We start from the raw sequence: 20464 nt of genomic DNA on the forward strand, positions 1-20464 counted from the left end.
CTCAGTGTGCGGGTACACAGGGCGCTTAACGTCAGCGGACAACAGAGCCAGTCCAAAAAACAAAAAAAATCTTTCATAACTTTCTTCCTTAAGCACTACGGTGCATGGTTGCAGCATCAGACCCGTGCGGCTCCGTCTCGGGACGGAATGAGCACTTAAAATCACTTTACGCTTAAAGCGTCATAGAAAGCGGCCGTGCATATCCACGGCTGTGCATATGACGGGTGGTGGTGGGAACTTTAACGTAATGTTCTATCTTACTTTATTCTTTCTTAAAGTACATTTTCTTGTTATGGCCGCGATATATGCACTGTTGCTGGCAGTAAATCCATGCACGTGTACGGGCGCTATTATGTTGATATAATTTATTTACACCTTTTTGTTGACCGCCTCATTTACTTCATGTTTAAACAATTCTAATTCAAATTCTAATGCGTTTTCGTATTTTTCAGAAATGCTCCAACGGAGAGTACTACTCCCACTCAGAGTGCGACATGTTCAATGTGTGCGTCAACGGGCTTGATATGCCGCAGGCGTGCGCTCCAGGCCTCGCGTGGGACCAGTCCCTCATGATGTGCGACTTCGACCGAGGATCCATCTGCAAGAAGAAGAAGAAGAAGCAGGGAGGAAGCTTGAAGCAAGTCGCCGCTGTCCTAAGTGAGTCCGTCCACTTCTCTATTAATACGACTAGATTTTTACCAAATTTAAAGAATACAAACAAAAGATTGTGTCGGTGATAGAAACATAAACCATAAAATAACTTCTAGTTACAATTGTTTTATTTGTTCAGGTTGGTACCTACTTAAAATGGTTTTAATCAACGTAATTGACTTATGTATCTACTGTTCGCCTTCTATATGTTGACGTCTACGTGATGGCGCTTTTTACTATGTCCGAAAATTTGTACGTATGCAGTTTGCCGTATCACATCTTCACCGTGAAATATTGTATCGAAAATACATGGTCGTATATTAAAGACCGTCCAACCTCTCTGGGTCGTATAGTATACTGAGATAAAATTCATATCTTAATAAAACACGGCTCTTGTCGGTTTACAGGAAGCCAGCGGTTAACAATTTTTTAAATATCTGGATTATTTGTTAGACTAGGTTAGGTTAGGTTTTCATTCTTGTATTCATGAATTTTGCCAAAATCGGCTATGAAAATTGGCGCGGTTCCCGCCTGGTTTCCTGTAAACCGACATGTAGAGGTGAATTTAATATTTAAGACGGTCAATAACACCAACATAATATTTGTTATCCGATAGAATTTGCTTTATATGGCTATCCATTGGCCGATATAAATAGTCAGTATTATCCTTAGACTATAGATACATCACAGGTATTATCAGTTATTTTAATTAAATTTTATTGTATATAATCTTTTAGTTTTAACTATTAATTTTTAGCACAAAAAGCTACACAAAACCGTCTAATAAATTTGTACGGAGTCTACCTAAAATCCTTACACTAAATGCGTAATAAAAACTACCGAAATACAAGGGAAAGACAGTAGAAAATAGGTATGTAATTTAATTAGAAATACCTACAGAACAACGCGTATTTTTTTCATCTCGGTGCGGCAAGAAAGCTGTAATGTAATTCTTAAAATTTATGAACGTGTTCCCTATAAAGTTGCAAACTAATTACATCATATATTTTTTTACCACAATCGAGGAAAATGTCTAGCGTAGGTACGTAAAATTTATAATTTGATTACAGAAAAATACGTGTATATTATAAACTCCAGTAAATTTGATTGGGATAACCGGTAAACGTTATATTTATTAACATCACCCATTCCTTTCGACGGAAATATAAAGAAGTGGGCGGTGAAGTGTCTGATGGTGTGATTGATTTTATAGGCGGACTGAAGATCCCTTGCAAGCCTTGAATCGATATTTATATTTGCTTCAATCTTGATTAACATTACTTATCACATTGTTTTAAATTTATTTTTGTTCATACATTGTAATAACCAGTTAAAGTGAATTGTAAAAGCAACATGAATTAAATTAAAACAATTCCTTATACACTTACTAGGTACGTCAGTCTGTCTACGCATTAAACGTATTTTATTAAAAGCAATTACTTATCAGGTATTTTTATCATCATGATATTATTATAACATATAATAGATATTTTTGAACATGGAAGCATCCTTTCAATGTTTAGTCTCAAATCAATAATACTTGTAATAACATAAAAAGATAAGATTACAAGATAAAAAGAACTTTTTTATATACAACGTTTTTAAAGTTTCTGTTCAATTATTATGCGCAATACGCTCAAACTTGTACTTGATATGAAGTAAATAAAAAACAAACAAACAGACAAATATATAATACTGAAATGTCATTTTGATTTCCATAGTAATGCACGTATATATTAATAATTTAGTTGTTAGGACCACCCACTTAGCAACCAATAATAGTGGATTGCATTACGGATTTCTTCCGAAATAACTTTTCATACAAAACAGAATTAACTGAAAATGAATTCAATTTTGCTTAAAGATGCTAAAAGTATTAAAAGAATGCATTGGCATCGTGTTCTGATATATTCTAAAAGTTTCAAATGTCTAGCTAGTCGGGAAGTTGGTTAAAAATCGATTGCAAGATTTGTACCGGATAAAGAACCACCGGACAAATAAGAATACGAGCTAAGAAAAACGTTTTAATAAAAAATGAACAAAGTTTTAAAGAGTTTAGTAGTTTGTATTAATGTCATTTAAGATTGATATTATAGAAATAAACATTAGAAATATTGAACTATGCTATGCTTTTTGCTCCTAAATCCAGATTTCCGTGTCTACCTTCCGGTACAGGCAGGTGTATTTCAGTATTATTTTTGCACTTTTCGAAGGAAATAAAACAATCAATTTATACGTCACGTAAAATGATATGGATATCCGCGTGATTATATGAGTCTCCAAATAAAAATCATAATAAATATCAAGAATATACCTAGATGGTAAAATAATATTTTTGTTCCAGATGCTCCTTGCATTGCCGGCGAGTTCTCATCGTATCCTGGCGACTGCCAACAGTATCAACAATGCTTGTGGGGAACACTTCAGCCATTCCAGTGCGCACCTGGTCTTCATTGGAACAAGGTAATTAACATCTCCGCCATATAAATCCTCAATGACATTGAGCTACTTTACAAGCTGTTTGTTGGCGAATTTAAAAGCGGCGAGTCAGCTAGTACGATTGTGATGATGACACACAAAATTTTGAGAGTTGAAACCGTCATTTTTTGTACTATTTTGACAGGAGTAGTTCGTTATTTTACCGGGAGGTCGCTACCATAGCTCTACTGCGCAGACTCAGTAGGCCCACACGCCAGTGTCTAGCGTGTAAAGTTGACCGGCTTTCAACTTTTCTCGGTAGATTATTTACAATCTGCTTGTTAGCTTGTTCAATGATGACACTGGGCGAGTTTACAAGCAGATTGTAAATTCACCAACAAGCAGCTTGTAAAGTAGCTCAATGTCATCGAGGCTTTACCTGTATCGATCGATCACTGTATGGCACGTATGGCCATCCTGTTAAAACCACATCTTATCCGGATTCAATGTCATCTTTTTTTTTAAATCATTGGTCATGGTCTAGGAACATTCTCCATTGATTGTAACGCGAGTTCCGGCTTCATTTTTGAAAAAATAAGGTCCGATGATGCCACCAGCACGTAAACTGCTCCAAAAGGTGCATTTTTGTAGATATAATAGATTCTGTGGGTGTCTTCTTGATTCGTCGCACTCCATATGCGGCAATCTTACCCGTGAAACAACGTCTATAATTACACTTCATTTTGTCTAATCTGACGGGAATTGCAATGCCTTCTTGGTTTGGTACTAATCAGGGTTCGAAATGGACCGGAGCGTACCGAAGCGCCGTTCCGGTTCATAAAATCCCCAAAATTATCGCTCCGTCTCGTGAAAAAATAATTTGACCATCTGAACTAGACAGGCCATGCAATAAAAAATCTCACACACACTTTTTTTGGAAAATACACTTAAAATTAGATAACTACCTACGTTCATATTTTCGTAAAATTACCGAGCGCTCCGGTTCGTAAAATTTTCCACTTCGAGAGCTGGTACTAATAACACCTATTACTCTTTTTGTAGGGCCGCAATATATGTGACTGGCCTGCAAACGCCGCTTGTGATGAGAGTCCAGACAGTTTCCCGCAGCAACCGATCGACATCGACATTCCGCAAGGCATCACCCCTGGAACACCTGTTATCACCACCCCCACCACCAGCAGGCCGACAGTTTCCATTCCGCAGTGGCCCACTGTTACCACCACGCTCAAGCCCACCACCACAACTGAAGAATATAAGCCTGATCTGGAGCCGCTTTCAGGTAAAATACAGTATTACTGATTATCATTAAGACGTACTCACTCCCTTTGACTGCCATCAGATAACACAGAGTTAATGGGAACTGAAATATCTAACGGGTGTGGATTAACAAGCAACCGATCTCGAGTGTGGAAGAATATGGGATAAACTGAAACGCGTGTCAAGAATACGTCGTTTTAAGCTTTCCTTCGATCTAACAATTGCTCTTGGCGTATGCACTGACGCTCATTCAATATTGGCGTATTTGAAGGTTGCAACTCACACTATTGCACGTCTATAATGTGTGTTTTATTTTCATAGGACACTCACACATTCAAAATGTAGTGAATTGTCATATTTGGGTCAATATTATTCTCTGTCTTAAATGGATAATAACATTTTTATTAAATTGTGAAGTTATTTTTGTGCTTTATTGGTATTTGATTCTAAAACTATATTCAATTATTCTTGACATAACCATTTTTCCATCACAGGCCACTACAAGATTGTCTGCTACTTCACCAACTGGGCGTGGTACAGGAGAGGGCTTGGCAAATATGTTCCGGAAAATATCGACGCCAACCTCTGCACTCACATCGTGTACGGCTTCGCAGTTCTTGACTCAGAGAACCTTGTCATCAAGGCGCACGACTCTTGGGCAGACTTCGATAACAGTAAGTTGATAGGAGCATTAATTAAAACTAAATTAATAAAGTAAAACATCCTTCATACTGAATATGATTTGGAATCCCCGTAATAATCACAGAATAACTATTGTTGTTAATCAAATTGTCTTAATACAAAACTGAACGAAGAAATTTATTGAATAAACGTGGAATGTTGAACTGTTATAGTCAACCCTTTTATACCTACCACCCACTTTTGTATCTCTGTTAGTAGTAAAATTTTCTAATCGCCCACCGGTTCCACAGTAATGGTGATTTATAAAGTAGGGAAGTAACTTTATTTTATAAAATTTATAAAGCAGAGTTACAGCAAGTTAAAGCAAATAATTGGCAGAATAAATCTTTATAAAACAACTTACCTACTGTAGTTAAATCTATCTTTTTATTTATACTTTGCATACATAGAAGCATGAAATCTGAAGAAATTATATTTAATTAATTAAATTATTAATGAGATCCTTGAGGCTGATGCTGCGAAACTAAATACTGGATATGTTTTTAAAACCCCTACCGCCCACAATGAAAGCTGGAACGCCTACTAGTGGGCAGTAGGGACCAGGTTGACTACCTCTGGTTTACATAGTTATTATCTTGAAAAATACAGACTAGATAGGAACTCATGAATATGTACCATGGCCCCCACATCTTGAAGCGGGCCCCCCTACCCATCGCTAGGGTTAAAGGCAGTGGAACGCTTTACAGAACCGTTATAATATAAAGAATGTTGTTTCAGGTAAAATTAAGGGTATTAGGTGTATTGTTACGGCAAATTTCTAAACATATTTTGTCAACCTGTCACCACGGGCCCCCCAGAGCCCGGACCCCCAAGCTAGAGCCCTGTCACCCCCCCCCCCCCCCATGTGGGGGCCATGATAGGTACTATCTTGACAGATATCGAGCAATGATTAACCAAATTCACCTAACCTAATTATGTTTAAACTTGGTGATGTCTAGAATTCTACGAGCGAGTAACAGCATACAAGAAGAAGGGTCTGAAGGTGTCACTCGCTCTAGGAGGATGGAACGATTCAGCTGGAGACAAATACTCTCGTCTGGTGAACAACGCCGCAGCAAGGAAGAGGTTCATCGAGCACGCCATCGGTTTCTTACAGAAGCACAATTTCGATGGACTCGATCTGGATTGGGAGTATCCTACTTGTTGGCAGGTTTGTTCTATAAATAAATCTATTTACCTATCCAAGGATTGTAGGTAGATAGGAGAGGTCTATTATATACACAAGATTGCTATCGAGGGTAGTTTTTTTTAATATTTTTGTATAGAGGTATTATCATTTTTACAATAAGTTAGTTGTAATTGTTACAATGAGTGCTATGTTTTAACAGTACCTCTCTTGGCTGTGCTAACTTTTAGAGCGAGATACAGTTTTGACTGTTTAGACAGCTAACTTATTGTACCTAACAATTACAATACCTCAATACAAAAATATGATAAGCTACCCTCGATAGCAGTCTTGTGTATGGAATAGATGCGCAGAAGTGTATTGCAACAGACTGTTGGAGGATCAAAAATGGTCTCCGAACATGCTTTTTTTAGGATTTCTTTATTGTGTGACAATGTGGAGGAAACTTAATAATAAAATATGAACATTTACCAAAAAACGACAGATACCTACTATGTACCATTCTTCTTCTCGTTTGTATTTGTCATTAATTATTATCATTTCTCCCATCCAAGTCTATCTTATATTTTGGATTCCAAGAATCTTTAGATCCGGAACCGGACTTATATTGGATCAGATTTCTTCCCGGTGTTCGGCTTAAAGTTTCGCTAACCTATACAATCAATAACAATATCTACACAATCTCAAAAACCATTAAATCTTTTCTCTAATGATAGGTGCCTATTTAATTGATTTTTTTCGATTTCAGACGGATTGTTCAAAGGGTCCAGAGTCTGACAAAGCGGCGTACTCTGCTTGGGTACGTGAGCTAAAGGAGGCCTTCCAACCGCTTGGGTATCTCCTGTCGACGGCAGTCTCCGCCAGTAAGACGGTAATCGATGCCGGCTATGACGTACCATCTCTCGCCAGGGACATGGACTGGATCGCTGTGATGGCCTACGACTTCCACGGACAGTGGGACAAGAAGACCGGACACGTTGCTCCACTTTATTATCACCCCGATGACGACGTCAGCTTCTTCAACGCGGTGAGAATATATGTTTGCTTCTTTTACATGGATATATTGATGGTTCATATTATATCCATGTAAAAGGATATTGTGGATTATAAGTTCCAATAATTGTTCATTCATTCAACTCCCTTTAGCATCTTGTAGAATTGAGTCTAGGATTTTCTATGTACCCATCTTTGCTTATCCTTAGTTAGGTAGTTATTTTTTTCTTACCTGTAAATTGTACCCACCTATTCGCCGTTTTCTTTTCTGGGAGACTGCATCCGCACGCATGACTTTGTATCAACTATATATATCCATATATATTGCTAGCATTGTGAGAGATACTCAAGGATTTCATTTCCATTTAAGTGGGTCTATTATATACAGAAGGCGGCTATCGACGGTAATTTATCATATTTATGTATTGAGGTGGTTAATTGTTACAATAAGCTACTCATAACCGTCTAAACTAAACTGTCAAAAAGTACCTACTGCCCCTCTTGGCTGTATTAACTTGTAGAGTGAGATAGACAATTTTGTCAGCTAACTTATTGTAACAATAATTATAATACCTAAATACTTACATAAATATGATTAACTACCGTTGATACCGGCCTTGTGTATGGAATAGACCTACAGAACCGTTTTGTATAATATTATGTAACCCCTTACAATTTACATAATAATGTTTAGCCTAGCACTAACATATCACATACGCGAGAATTTAGTTTGTTTTGCCATAAAAATAATAATACAAGTAGTTAGAGTGGTAGTAAATGATAGCGGTAACAATAATTTAATTTACCCTATGCAATTCATGCATAGTACAAAAAATTGCAAACTGCGCAATTTCAAGGTTAAGTTGTCCCACTATAAAATATCACAATATGCAGATTGTGACAATCTTCCATGATGTCTAGCTTCCGTAGTATCGCGGTATAACAGAATACAAATTGATGTAGGTAGAAACTTCTCTAGTGACATCCTCATAATCAACACGTCATACTGAACTGTTATGTCAGACAAACGTAAAGGGACATTGGTGATCAATTTATGAAACATTGCAGAACTACTCAATGCACTACTGGATGGAGAAAGGAGCCCCCTCACGCAAGCTGGTGATGGGCATGCCTCTGTACGGCCAGTCGTTCACCCTGGGTACCAGTTGGGATACGCCTCCAGATCAGCTTGCCCATAAAGATGAACGCGGACTGAACGTGCCCGCCAGAGCTGGAGGACAAGCTGGAGAACACACCAGGGCTCAAGGATTCTTGGCCTATTATGAGGTGTGTTTAGTGTTATGTTATTAGACACAATTACAGAAATGATCTTAATTTTTAATATAATGTGGACGACACCTAGGTATGTACTAAAAACCAACAAATAAATGTGCTGTTCATTCAAATGCGATGGTATACTAGTTAACCATCAAGGATGAACGGTACCTACTGATAATATTGGAATATAAAAACATTGTTTTATTTTCTCTGTATGGTGGCAACAATAAGGACAACTTTCCACTAAAATAATACTCACTATAAACAAATTGACGTACCTATTCATAATATTGAAGATTTTGTAACCCATGAATCCAAGAGATGGCAGTGTGTGTACAATATATTCAATTATTTAAAATATTCGACCATGGTTAGTGTACTTAATGAGTGTAAAGTCATCTGGTTAATAATTTGAGAATAATTCAATGTATTTATGTTATGTTCCAGATATGTGATCGCATTAAAAACCGTGGGTGGACGGTGGATCAGGATGAGAAGGGTCGCATGGGACCGCACGCTTACAAGGGTGACCAATGGGTTTCGTTTGACGACAAGGCGATGATCCACAAGAAGTCATTGTATGTCAAATCGCTCAATCTGGCAGGCGCCATGGTCTGGGCTTTGGATCTCGACGATTTCAAAAACAGGTAAATTATTTTTAATTATACAGGAATTTATTTTTAATATAAGAATGTATTACTCAATAATGCAATGATGGCTATGAAGGCCACTATTTTACTGAATTACCTCTGCACATTAATATTATTACTAGGAAGGTTTCATTGGTGTAAAAGTGAATAGGTTATAAAGCTTTAAAATACATATATTTGAATGCGAAACATACTACAAAAAATCTTTGAAAAAAATATGACACCCAGCGGAACTTAAATTCACGCCAGTGTTCTTTACCAGGTGAGGCTGTGAGGAGGTGTTTTCAAATTGTGTATGTCTAATAAAGAGTGTCCAAATAAAACGTTACAAAGATAAGAATGAAGAAAAATATTTTGAACTGGCATTTAACTGATTATTTCAGACAGAATTAATGATTATAATCGTGAAATACTTTTCCAGCTGCGGTGAAGGTCACCATCCGCTTCTCAATCAAATCCGAGATGTTTTGAAAGACCCGCCCAAAGGAGACCCGTCGCACTCCGGAGGGGATCTTTCTGAAATCTATCCCACTCCCGACCCTCACCCTGTTCAGGCTATCACGCCGGGACCCGTGGAAGCTGTAGAGGCAGAAGAAGAAGAGCATGGTGTTTCTGGACCAGATTCGGAATACAAAATGGTGTGTTACTTCACCAACTGGGCTTGGTACAGGTATGTAAAATGTTTTCATGGAAAAGATCTAATCTTCAGTCACAAGTTTCTATTTTACTTTACTCGTTCAGACACCAGTGTTATTTATTCATTCAGAAATTAGCAGCAAACAACGGGTAGCAAATCATTTTGCATTGCAGACTTATGTGTAGCAAATGTCAATCTAATATCTGTCATAAACAGAAGTCATTTGAGCATAATTTTAGAATCTCTTAAAAGGTCAATAATTAAATCGGCTGTTCAATATGCAGTTTTTGCCAGCATAAAACCTTGTTACTAAATATATCGATTATTTCGAACACGAAATATGGTGGACCTTTTAATGCAAATGTATCTGTGATAGGATATACCATGTTAATTAAGCGTCGATGACATTGAGCTACTTTACAAGCTGCTTGTCAGCGAGTTTAAAAGCGGACACACAAAACTTTCCACTCGCTCAGAAGCCAACAAGCTACCGTCATTTTTGGTACTATTTTGACAGGACGTATCGAGTAGTTCATATTTTACCGGGAGGTCGCCATTATCGCTCTACTGTGCAGACGCAGACCGGCCCACACGCCAGCGTGTATCGTATAAAGTAGCCTGACTTTCCACTTTTCTCAGTAGATTGTTTACAATCTGCTTGTTAGCTAGTTCGATGATGACACTGGGCGAGTTTACGAGCAGATTGTAAATTCGCAGGCTTGTAGCTTGTATAGTAGCTCAATGTCATCGACGCATTATGGTCCAAAATCTTTGCGCAAAGTCCTATAATACAGACACAAGCTTAAGTCTTATTTCAAACATAATATTATGTGACTCTTCATTGTTGTGGAATGGTTATTATTTTTGGTTACATGTAAATTATACGTATATTTCACCATAGCACAGTTTGCCGTGAGCTTTCTCATCGGAAAAAGATGACAGTATGCCAAACGATCATCTCTATAGCACCAAGATGAAAAAATGACACGTTGTTCGTGGAGCATTGCAGACAATAATCTTCCAATTTTACTAGATAACTTAACCTAACCTTACTCAACCTAACCTAACAAATAATCCAGTATATCGGCTATTTTCAAAATTTGTTTGCCGCTGGCTTCCTGTAAACAGATAAGAACCGTGTTTTATTTAGACATGAATTTTATCTTAGTACTATACGACCCAAAGAGGTTGGACAGTCTTTAATATACGACCATATATTTCCGATACAATATTTCGCGGTGAAGTGTGATACAGCGAACTGCATAAGTACAAATTTCCGAACACGATTATTTTTGGCTATATAACTCTAGGCAGGTCTCAGCCACTTTTCTACTTTCCATCCCGGACAATTCAGTGTCGCTTCGGAATGTTTGTTTAACTTTATGTGTGATATTAATCAAACAAAACTCTGCTTATATCAATCAGACTGTGGCATGATGAACACAGCGTCAAGTTTTATGAGTGACCCGTTGATGGAGACACAATAAACCACAATGAGTCAATTTGGTTTGAAATGTAAATACAAATTTGATGATTGCAGGCAAGGAGCTGGCAAGTACGTTCCTGATGACATCGACATCTCCCTGTGTACTCATATTGTATACGGATTCGCAGTATTAGATACACAGAACCTCATCATCAAACCTCACGATTCCTGGGCGGATATAGACAACAGTGAGTATTATATTTTTCAGGCCTTGCATTTTGTCTGAATGGTCCTGCACAATATGTCTAAGTGTACAGCCTGAATGGATAGTGTTCGGCAGGGTGTGCGCAACTCAAACGTATAATCGTGTGTGAAATGTTCATCGACAATGTCTTTTTTTGGTTATACGTTTATACATTTGAGTTGCGTAAGCCGCTCATGCCCCGTCGAACGCTGTCCACTCAGGCCGTACACTAATACTTTTATCAAGCTGACATTCTCGAGGTGTTACGGTATTCACTCTTGAAAGATGAGATAATTGTATTCTTGAGTGAGATGACTTTGATTAATTTCAGAATTCTACGAACGAGTGACAGCGTTCAGAAAGAAAGGGGCGAAGGTATTGCTGGCTCTGGGAGGATGGAACGACTCGGCTGGAGATAAATACTCGCGTATGGTGAACGATCCTGCGGCTCGTAAGCGTTTTGCAAACCACGCTTTGAAATTCGTCGTCGACAACAACTTCGATGGTCTGGACCTCGATTGGGAGTATCCCGTGTGCTGGCAGGTTTGTCATAACGTTTATTTTTTATAAAATATATATTGAATATAATTCTATGGACGATAAGGAGAGATAAGACTTGGTACGTTGATTTGACTCATTCTCATTCTCTTTCTCATTTAAATATATTATATTAAACTAATTTTTCAATGTCTCTTAATACCTTTTGCACATAGAATTATCATATAACAAGATATTGTGTGCATCTTCTAATCTCTAAACTTTATAATGGGTACTTGTCACTTTTTAATCAACAAAATGATACTATTTTAAAATAGTTATTCTATTTGAAACAACATACATTACAAGGTATGACTCAAATATAAATATCTAATGCCATAATATCGGTAATCCCGTCTCTCTTTCAATAGGAGGTAAAAAGAAGTTTTAAAAAATGTTTCCTGTACAACAATGGTGAAATTTATTATAGGTGGAATGCAACAAAGGGCCGGCCTCCGACAAGGAAGGATTCTCCGCCCTGGTGAAAGAACTGCGCCAATTGTTTGGACCCAAACTTCTGCTATCGGCTGCTGTCTCACCGAACAGGAAGGTCATCGATGCCGGTGAGTCACTTGTAAAGCGTTACATCATCTGTTCTTCATTAATAAAATACCTACAATTTTTATGAATGATATAATAAAACAAAACTACTTAAATGCCTGTGTGAAATATATACATAATATATAGTTAAATTAATTAATATAGATACCTGTGATCCCTGACCCTGATCTTGCGAATGTACATGTTGTTTTTGGATCCAGAGGATGGACTAATAGGTTAAGAAAGTAGCCAACATCTATTTTGCATACAAATAATCTGTCAAGTCGTTCAATGCGCAAACCGCACCTGGCGCTTAGCAATTAACATTATAATAATTAAATGTGGTCATTTGCAGTTAACGAGTTTTAAGAACCCTCTTTGTGAGGCAGATTAAAAGAAATAACATAAAAAATAAATGTAATATAGTAGATACTTCCTCCACATAATTAAAATATAATGAACTTGACACGTATCATTCGATCAGTCAGAATGACACTGTCAATTGATACAAAAAATACAGTTATTTATACAAACAATTTAAACAAAGACAAAGACAAAACTTATTGAATTATAATATTGTGTTCAAAAGATTGTGGGTAAATAATTAGTTTTCAAAGTTAATTAGTCCATGTCTAGAAAATAGGTTTTATATTTTGATAAATAATTTGTTTGATTGTACAAATAGCTGTAAAAATATTGTATATTATGTATATACAATATTTTGATAACACCATTGATTACTATGAACATTGCTACCTAAAAATCCGTGAGAGTATGTTGGTTTCATTGCGTGTGCATAAGGTGACCACCAAATGTGGACTAACATTTTTCTTTTAATGATAATTTGTTGTTATTGTCAGGCTATGATGTTCCGGTTCTGTCGACCAACCTCGACTGGATTGCGGTGATGACTTACGACTACCACGGCCAATGGGACAAAAAGACTGGTCACGTTGCGCCTATGTACGAACATCCCGATGATACCGACAAGTACTTCAATGTGGTAAGTGACTTTCCTCAGTTTTTCATAAACTGACCTAGAAAATAAGGTCAAAATGGATGTTTCATTAAATTTTTATTGTTATTTAACAAATTTGGATAAATCAATTTAATTGAACATAAATTTAATGAAGCATTTACTTGGGAGAATTTTATTTTACAATAGTGAGATAATGACATCAGCGCATCTATTCTATACACAAGACTGCTATCGAGGGTAGTTTATCTTATTTATGTATTGAGGTATTATAATTGTTACAATAAGTTAGTTGTAATTGTTACAATAAGTACTATGTTTTAACAGCACCTCTCTTGGCTGTGTTAACTTTTAGAGCGAGATAGATAGTTTTGACACTAGCTACACAAAAATGTATCTATAACATCATGCGCATAATATAGACACAATGTAAGTTAGTTGGTCCCAGAAAAGAAATTTTTGAAAATGATAATAATATTGTGTTTTGCATGTTAATATTTTACAATCATTAATATGAATGTGCTTTCGAACATCCTAGTGATTTGTAACAATTGTGTTTTTTCTAGAACTACACGATCAATCACTGGATTGAGAAAGGTGCATCCCGTTCTAAATTGGTGCTCGGTCTCTCGCTGTACGGTCAGTCATTCTCTTTGGCCAACAATGACCAGCACGGCCTCAATGCACCAACCTACGGAGGCGGTGAAGCGGGAGATTTCACTCGAGCCAGAGGATTCCTTTCCTACTATGAGGTATGTATAAATAAACTGAAAAATAGTTTTCTCTAAGCGAGTTTTCTATTTCACTGGTTAGAGACAATCCAATGTCGACATGTTCCTGACAGAAAGTTAAGGTTGGTTATTATGCCAAGGTACCGAGCAAGTACAAGAGTGATGATTGACTTATATTAAATATCTGAATATAAACCTATTTATATTAAATTTGTCGGCCACTATGGAGCAGATGTTATGAGTACCGTGCTCTGGTCTCGATTGGGAATTCGAATCATGTAGATTAGTTGTTTATTTCGGGGCTAGCAATTATGACTCCAATAATTGAATAATATACTTGTTATTTCTATTGTCAATTATACAAATAATAATATTACCTACAAGGTACAGTGAAACGCCGATTCTACGATTTTCAAGGGACCCTAGAAAAAAAACGATAAATACGGGATATATATAAAAAAAAATTAATAAAACTCGTTTTTCTCCTGAATCTTTTCGACGTCTTGAATTATTTTCAGTTTCTCAGCTGGAGTTCTAGTTTTCTTCGTGGGGGGCATTTTAGTTGCGACTTATAAAACTTTGTGATACGAGATGCAAGGCAAGCCTGAGCGACGACCGAACTGTGCAAACAAAGCGACGCGACTGAAAGGTCTATAATAGTCTGTAATCATAAAAACTTCTACAAAAGCGAAATGAAAAATATTCAACAATCGGGATAATATTTGTGACGGGACCATAATATTTAGACGATAGATCGAGGAAAACGATAAATCAGGGAACGGTTAATGCGGGATTATTTACCATTGTTCTTATGGGTGTTTGGCGGGACTATCAAAAATGAACAATCCGTGCGGGAAAACGATTTATGCGAGAAAGGTAGATCGGGGTTCCACTGTAAATACATATTTGAAGAATGACTTTTGAGTTTAACAGCAAGACAACTGAAATAATAGGGGCAATGTAAATACTATTGACAATATACAAATTATCCTGTACTTCCTGCATGCTAGATGAAATGGTACCTATCTGTACACTTCTGTGGCATGGCATGGCATCACAATATAAAATATAAAGATATCTTTAATAATACGATTACATTTTGTTTGTCACATTAGATCTGCGACAGAGTGCAGAACCGTCAGTGGCAAGTGGTGAGGGACCCCATGGGACGTATGGGACCGTACGCTTTCAAGGGAGACCAGTGGGTCTCTTTCGATGATGTCGCTATGATAAGACACAAGGTAATTTTTGTATATCATTATTTGTAGTGTTCTTTAGTTGCTACTTATTAAAACTTTTATTGTGTGGAAGAATATTTGCAAATAATAAAACTATGTTTAATTATACATGGAATCAAAATAAACAAGTGAAAAAGTGACTCACTTGTTCCGAAACAAATGAAAATAATAAAAAGTGAAAGCATGACATTTGTTTTTTTAAAACAAATGAAAGTGCAGTAAACTGCATTACCGCTTGAGCTTTCATTTATTATTTTCGCCAAAAGATGTCACTACAATTACACAATCAACAATATTATTATTCCTTCAATTGTATATACCTAATTAGAATGTAAATATATCATACTTAAATAATAATTTGTGAATGTATTTATATAATTAAACTAGCTGACTCGGCAAACGTTGTTCTGCCATATAAATTATTTCTAGTGAATATTTTGGTTGTTAAATAAAAAATAACGAATGTATCGTAAGTGTGTAGGGATGGGATCTATGACAGAAAGAGGAATAGAGCGCTGTAGACGATGACCGCCGATAAAAACAAAAAAACATCAACCATTCATTTTCTCAATTCAAAATGACTAATGATGTTCATAATGAATGAATTACCTGTGACAGGATCTCGGTGTTTAATGTTTATGCAATATCCGCCTTGTCCCTTCCAGAAAATTAGCGGATATTGGAGAGCGTCGTATGAACGGTGTGTGTCAGCGATGAACTCCAGATTATTGTTTCTTCTTCGAATCACGATTTCTCGCGTCGATGTGCGGTCGCCAACCATGATTCCCGCAATGTCGTCAACAACAGGTGCATTGAATCGACGCACGTGCTCTCCAGCTGGTGTTTTATCAGGATTGATGACAATAGCGTGATTGTCACTTTGCGATTTGTGCATGTGTGCTTTGAAGAATTTCAATAATTCATTGTGCTCATTCAACAGGGCGTCCAGTTCGCCGACGATGCGCCTGGAAATAGGCGAATTGAGGCCATTGTAGCCGCAACGTGCATCCACATGATTGATGTCCTCACCGCCCATCAAGTAGATTTGTAAAAAATTATGTGGTTCGTTTGGCATTGGCAGCAATGAGCCTACTTTGTGGTATACTTGGCCTTTGATTTTGAATGTAGAATGGAATTGTTGACCATTTGCCGCAGTATTGTGAACTATTTCTATTGCTCCGAACGAAGTCATTTGGAAGCATGCATTGAATGTGCGGATGGACTTCAGGAACAGGTTTGAATCTGGAACCGTGCCGATGAGCAAGCCGTTCAATGGTTCTGGTGGTATCTCAATTTCTGGTAGTTGCACTTTTCCTGATGCGCAACACATCCTGGCTGACTCATGTTTGAATTTGAGCGCATGACAATGGGGACATTCTTTGTCCATAGCACCAATCAGCACTTTTGGATGAGCGGAATATTCAATATCTGGCTCGTACTCGAATGCGAGACGAAGGAACGAAGCGGATGTAAATGTTCGATGTACTTGTTGGCGTTGTCGGTCATTTGCTCTGCGTGTGTTAGCTACGATCCGGCGCGCTTGGCTCCGTTCCAATTGTCGTTGTTGATTTCGTTCAGCTCGTGCCTCTTATGATTGAGATGCACGCAATTGCGACATGCTTACATGCACGTTTTTGTTCTCTTGTTGGATTTGTTCGTCTGTTCTTTCTGCTCTACTATTTTGCATGTTTGTTGCTTTATTCGTTCGACGGCTCAAATGGCCCCTCTTGCGTCTTGCTGGCATTGTGCACTGTAATACACGCACATAAAAATAGATAAATTAAAATAAATCGTACAAAATTTTGCACGCACTGCGTTGTGATATGCCGAATGAAATGTCAAAATGATGCGACGCTTCTCTTGAATTCTTCTCGGACGTAGCGCCATCTGTCATTCAACAACATAAATAATTTCGTTCTGTTTGAAATACGAACGACGGTTAAATTTGTTCATACAAAAATAATAAAATCGCGATTAAAAAATGGGTTAAAATTTGGGGTTATAGGTATTTTTTAATGCCAAATATTAAAAAAAATACAAAAAAAAAATTGTCAAAAAAATTAAAAGAAAATTTTTCTGGATAGAGATACCCTAATCACCTAGCGGTATGAAATATACTTGTTGACCTATTCTCATACCTAAAAAATATACATAAAAAAATTCATAAAAATCGGTCGAGCCATTTCGGAGGAGTTCGACCACAAACATCGTGACACGAGATTTTTATATATATAGAGATTGATTGTGTTATACAGACCTCTTTCCTGAAAGCCATGGGTCTCGCCGGTGGAATGATTTGGGCATTGGACCTGGACGACTTCAAAGGTTCTTGCGGCTGCGAAGCCTATCCTCTTCTCACCGCCGCCGCCAGAGATTTAGGCCTCATCACGACACCGCAACCGAGATGCACTATCGACTCTGCACCCGGTAAACAAACTATATTAAATAAGGCTATCGGTTCCATAGTCAATTGATTGATTATCTTCATTTAAATTTTTTTTGATTGATTTTTAAAATGTTAGTAATGGTATTAAACCAGAAGTTGAATACAAAGTCGAGTGGTTGTATTCATTTACAACCCATTTTTTTGGCAAACTTTGAATACCTATTTTTTTTTTAATAACGTCAATGACTTCAAAATCATTTTGCTTCGCCATTCGCTTTAACAGAATAGTTTCTTAATTAAAATAAAGCACAATATTATATAGTACTAATTACTTACACATTTTTTAATATTTTGGACCCAATTTTTGTCCAAGTTGACAATGTCCCTCTGAAGCGGACGAAAAAATATGGAATTAGTAGGTACTTACTATATTATTGTGTTTTATTTTAAATAATACAGTGCATTTCCACCATGAATAATTTACAGTTAACATCATAAAAGAAATTAATTATTTTTCAACAATTGCAAAAAACCGAAATTTTTATATGCAGTCCTAAATGCGCTTGATAGTTTGTTGCAATTATCTGAAAATGGTGGATTATTGAGGTAACCAACATTGAAACCGTTAGCTTCACATATAAACGTTTACAGTTCCAAATATATCATATTCTAACCTATGGGCGATGAAAGATGTACAAATTGACCATCTTACAAAAATTGAATATTCATACATAAAGAAATCATAACAAATTAGTTTCGTCCACTGTGATTCTCTTACGAACTGACATAATATTATATAATTACCTACCTAAATCACCGATGAAATTAATAAGATTGTCATGTTAGCAAACAGTACTATTCTAGTTTATTGAGACATTTTAAATTCCGCCTGTCGAAAGTTACATAGATATTTTGTCTATGATTTCAGGTGTGACTATTCCAATAACGAAGCCGCCGCCAGTTGTAACTCAGAAACCAATTGTAACTCAGAAACCAATTGTAACTCAGAAACCAGTTATTTCTTTGCCCACGCAGAGACCTACCATCACTCACACGGAGACACCGATAGCAATTCCTCCACTACATAGACCGGTGAGTTCAAAGAGATGTGTAGATATAAACTATTTCTTTTAAATATAATCTCATCTTAAAATACTAGAATTATATTACTTGGAAATCTTGGACTGAGTGGGATTCTGTCAAACGCCACTCGCTTACTGGGCAAGAGCTCTGACAGTTGAGCTATGAAATATGAGAATCTGATTAAAAATAAAATTTATTAAGTAGGTATTTAATGTTACTGGAAAAAATTTGAGTAATCCAGTTGCTTATGAATCAATTTTAGTTATGATAATTACCATGGTTCAATATAATGTCCTCAGTCATCATAAGTATTAAGAAATATCCATATTTCAAGATTTTTCCTGATGCTTACGTTAACTGCTTTTATGCCTTGGTATGAGCCGTGATCGACGGGCCGCACATACAAATTTCGCAAGTTATCTCATCCGACTTTAAACTCAAATTACTAGTCACTGCCGATTGATTTGCATAATCTTTCGTATTCGTAACACACAGTGACATCTGTTTGAATAATTATGAAATACAAAGCCATATAATATTATCGGTATTACAGCAATTTTAGTAAAGCTTCGCTCTACATTCAACATGTCATTAAAAATTTGCGACTGCCATAGTAATATCGTGAGGCATAGAAAAGGTTATTAATCAAGTGTCATATATTTGCATTATAAAAATATTGAATAAAAGTACTTATTAATTACTAACTAAAATCAGTTGCATGACATTTCTCTGTCACTGACTTCACCAAGTACCAATAGAGTAGGTCGCCACTGTTGACAATCAATGTCAACAATAATATTTCTAATGTGAACAACTTAGCTTATTATTAGTTATAGAATTAATGTCTATTTGTTCATTGTATTATTAAGAAATGTTCACAAAGTAATAAAAACAGGTGAAGATAAATGAAGAGAGGGCTTATAAAGCACTGAGCCGTATGAAATATTTTCAACTCATTTTCAGATCGGAGAGCCGTGCACGGGTCAGATGTTCGTTCCGGATCCTAACAACTGCAATGGCTACTTCCTCTGCAACCAAGGAGTTCTGCAGGCACAGAACTGTCCCAGTGGACTCCACTGGACCAAGGTAAGCTATTATGCGTTCATAACCTGGGTGAAACCTTTCGAATTTATTCGATGAAATCATAACGCACATGAAGAATATATAGCAATTATTAAATATATTAATTCGAGATGTTCGCAGTAATGAAAACATTATAAATCAGACTGAGATCCAAACGAATTACATGAGAGAGGTAAATTTTATTTTTACTTTTAAATTTTCAGGTATTCCTGAATAATGCAGAAATCATAAAGTAAACAAAGAAATAGTAAAAACCCCTACAATAAAATAATATATTGAATATTGCTTTTATCTGCAGTCAATTTTCTGCAATCCAAGCAATGCATGCTTTGTGTTATAATGATTATCACATATAAACAGGGGCGAATTTAGACCAACCACTTATTAAAACGGCATTTTACAAAGTGTTCAATATTTTTTGATTTATGATATGGCACTTGGGTATCATATTATCTGAACACTATACAAAATTGTCCATAGTAAACAT

General features: G+C 36.5%; 1 protein-coding gene across 1 annotated transcript in view; it reads left to right on the forward strand.

The window, feature by feature from the left end:
* The window catches only part of Cht10 (Chitinase 10), a 105727-nt gene that overhangs the window by 77318 nt on the left and 7945 nt on the right, over positions 1-20464 (forward strand). Inside the window, exons 25-42 of the mRNA XM_085957943.1 lie at positions 453-657; positions 2996-3114; positions 4132-4369; positions 4842-5021; positions 5988-6199; positions 6924-7202; positions 8237-8455; positions 8894-9093; positions 9518-9766; positions 11274-11407; positions 11735-11946; positions 12371-12503; positions 13341-13483; positions 14023-14208; positions 15303-15428; positions 17681-17852; positions 18740-18903; positions 19858-19980. Of these exons, the coding sequence (XP_085814069.1) occupies positions 453-657; positions 2996-3114; positions 4132-4369; positions 4842-5021; positions 5988-6199; positions 6924-7202; positions 8237-8455; positions 8894-9093; positions 9518-9766; positions 11274-11407; positions 11735-11946; positions 12371-12503; positions 13341-13483; positions 14023-14208; positions 15303-15428; positions 17681-17852; positions 18740-18903; positions 19858-19980 (3294 nt within the window). The remainder of the gene's footprint in view (positions 1-452; positions 658-2995; positions 3115-4131; positions 4370-4841; positions 5022-5987; positions 6200-6923; positions 7203-8236; positions 8456-8893; positions 9094-9517; positions 9767-11273; positions 11408-11734; positions 11947-12370; positions 12504-13340; positions 13484-14022; positions 14209-15302; positions 15429-17680; positions 17853-18739; positions 18904-19857; positions 19981-20464) is intronic.

The sequence above is a fragment of the Rhyacophila brunnea genome, unplaced genomic scaffold, assembly GCF_057557595.1.
Source record: "Rhyacophila brunnea isolate RB1 unplaced genomic scaffold, BYU_Rbru_1.0 scaffold_7, whole genome shotgun sequence".
Taxonomy (NCBI): Eukaryota; Metazoa; Arthropoda; class Insecta; order Trichoptera; family Rhyacophilidae; genus Rhyacophila; species Rhyacophila brunnea.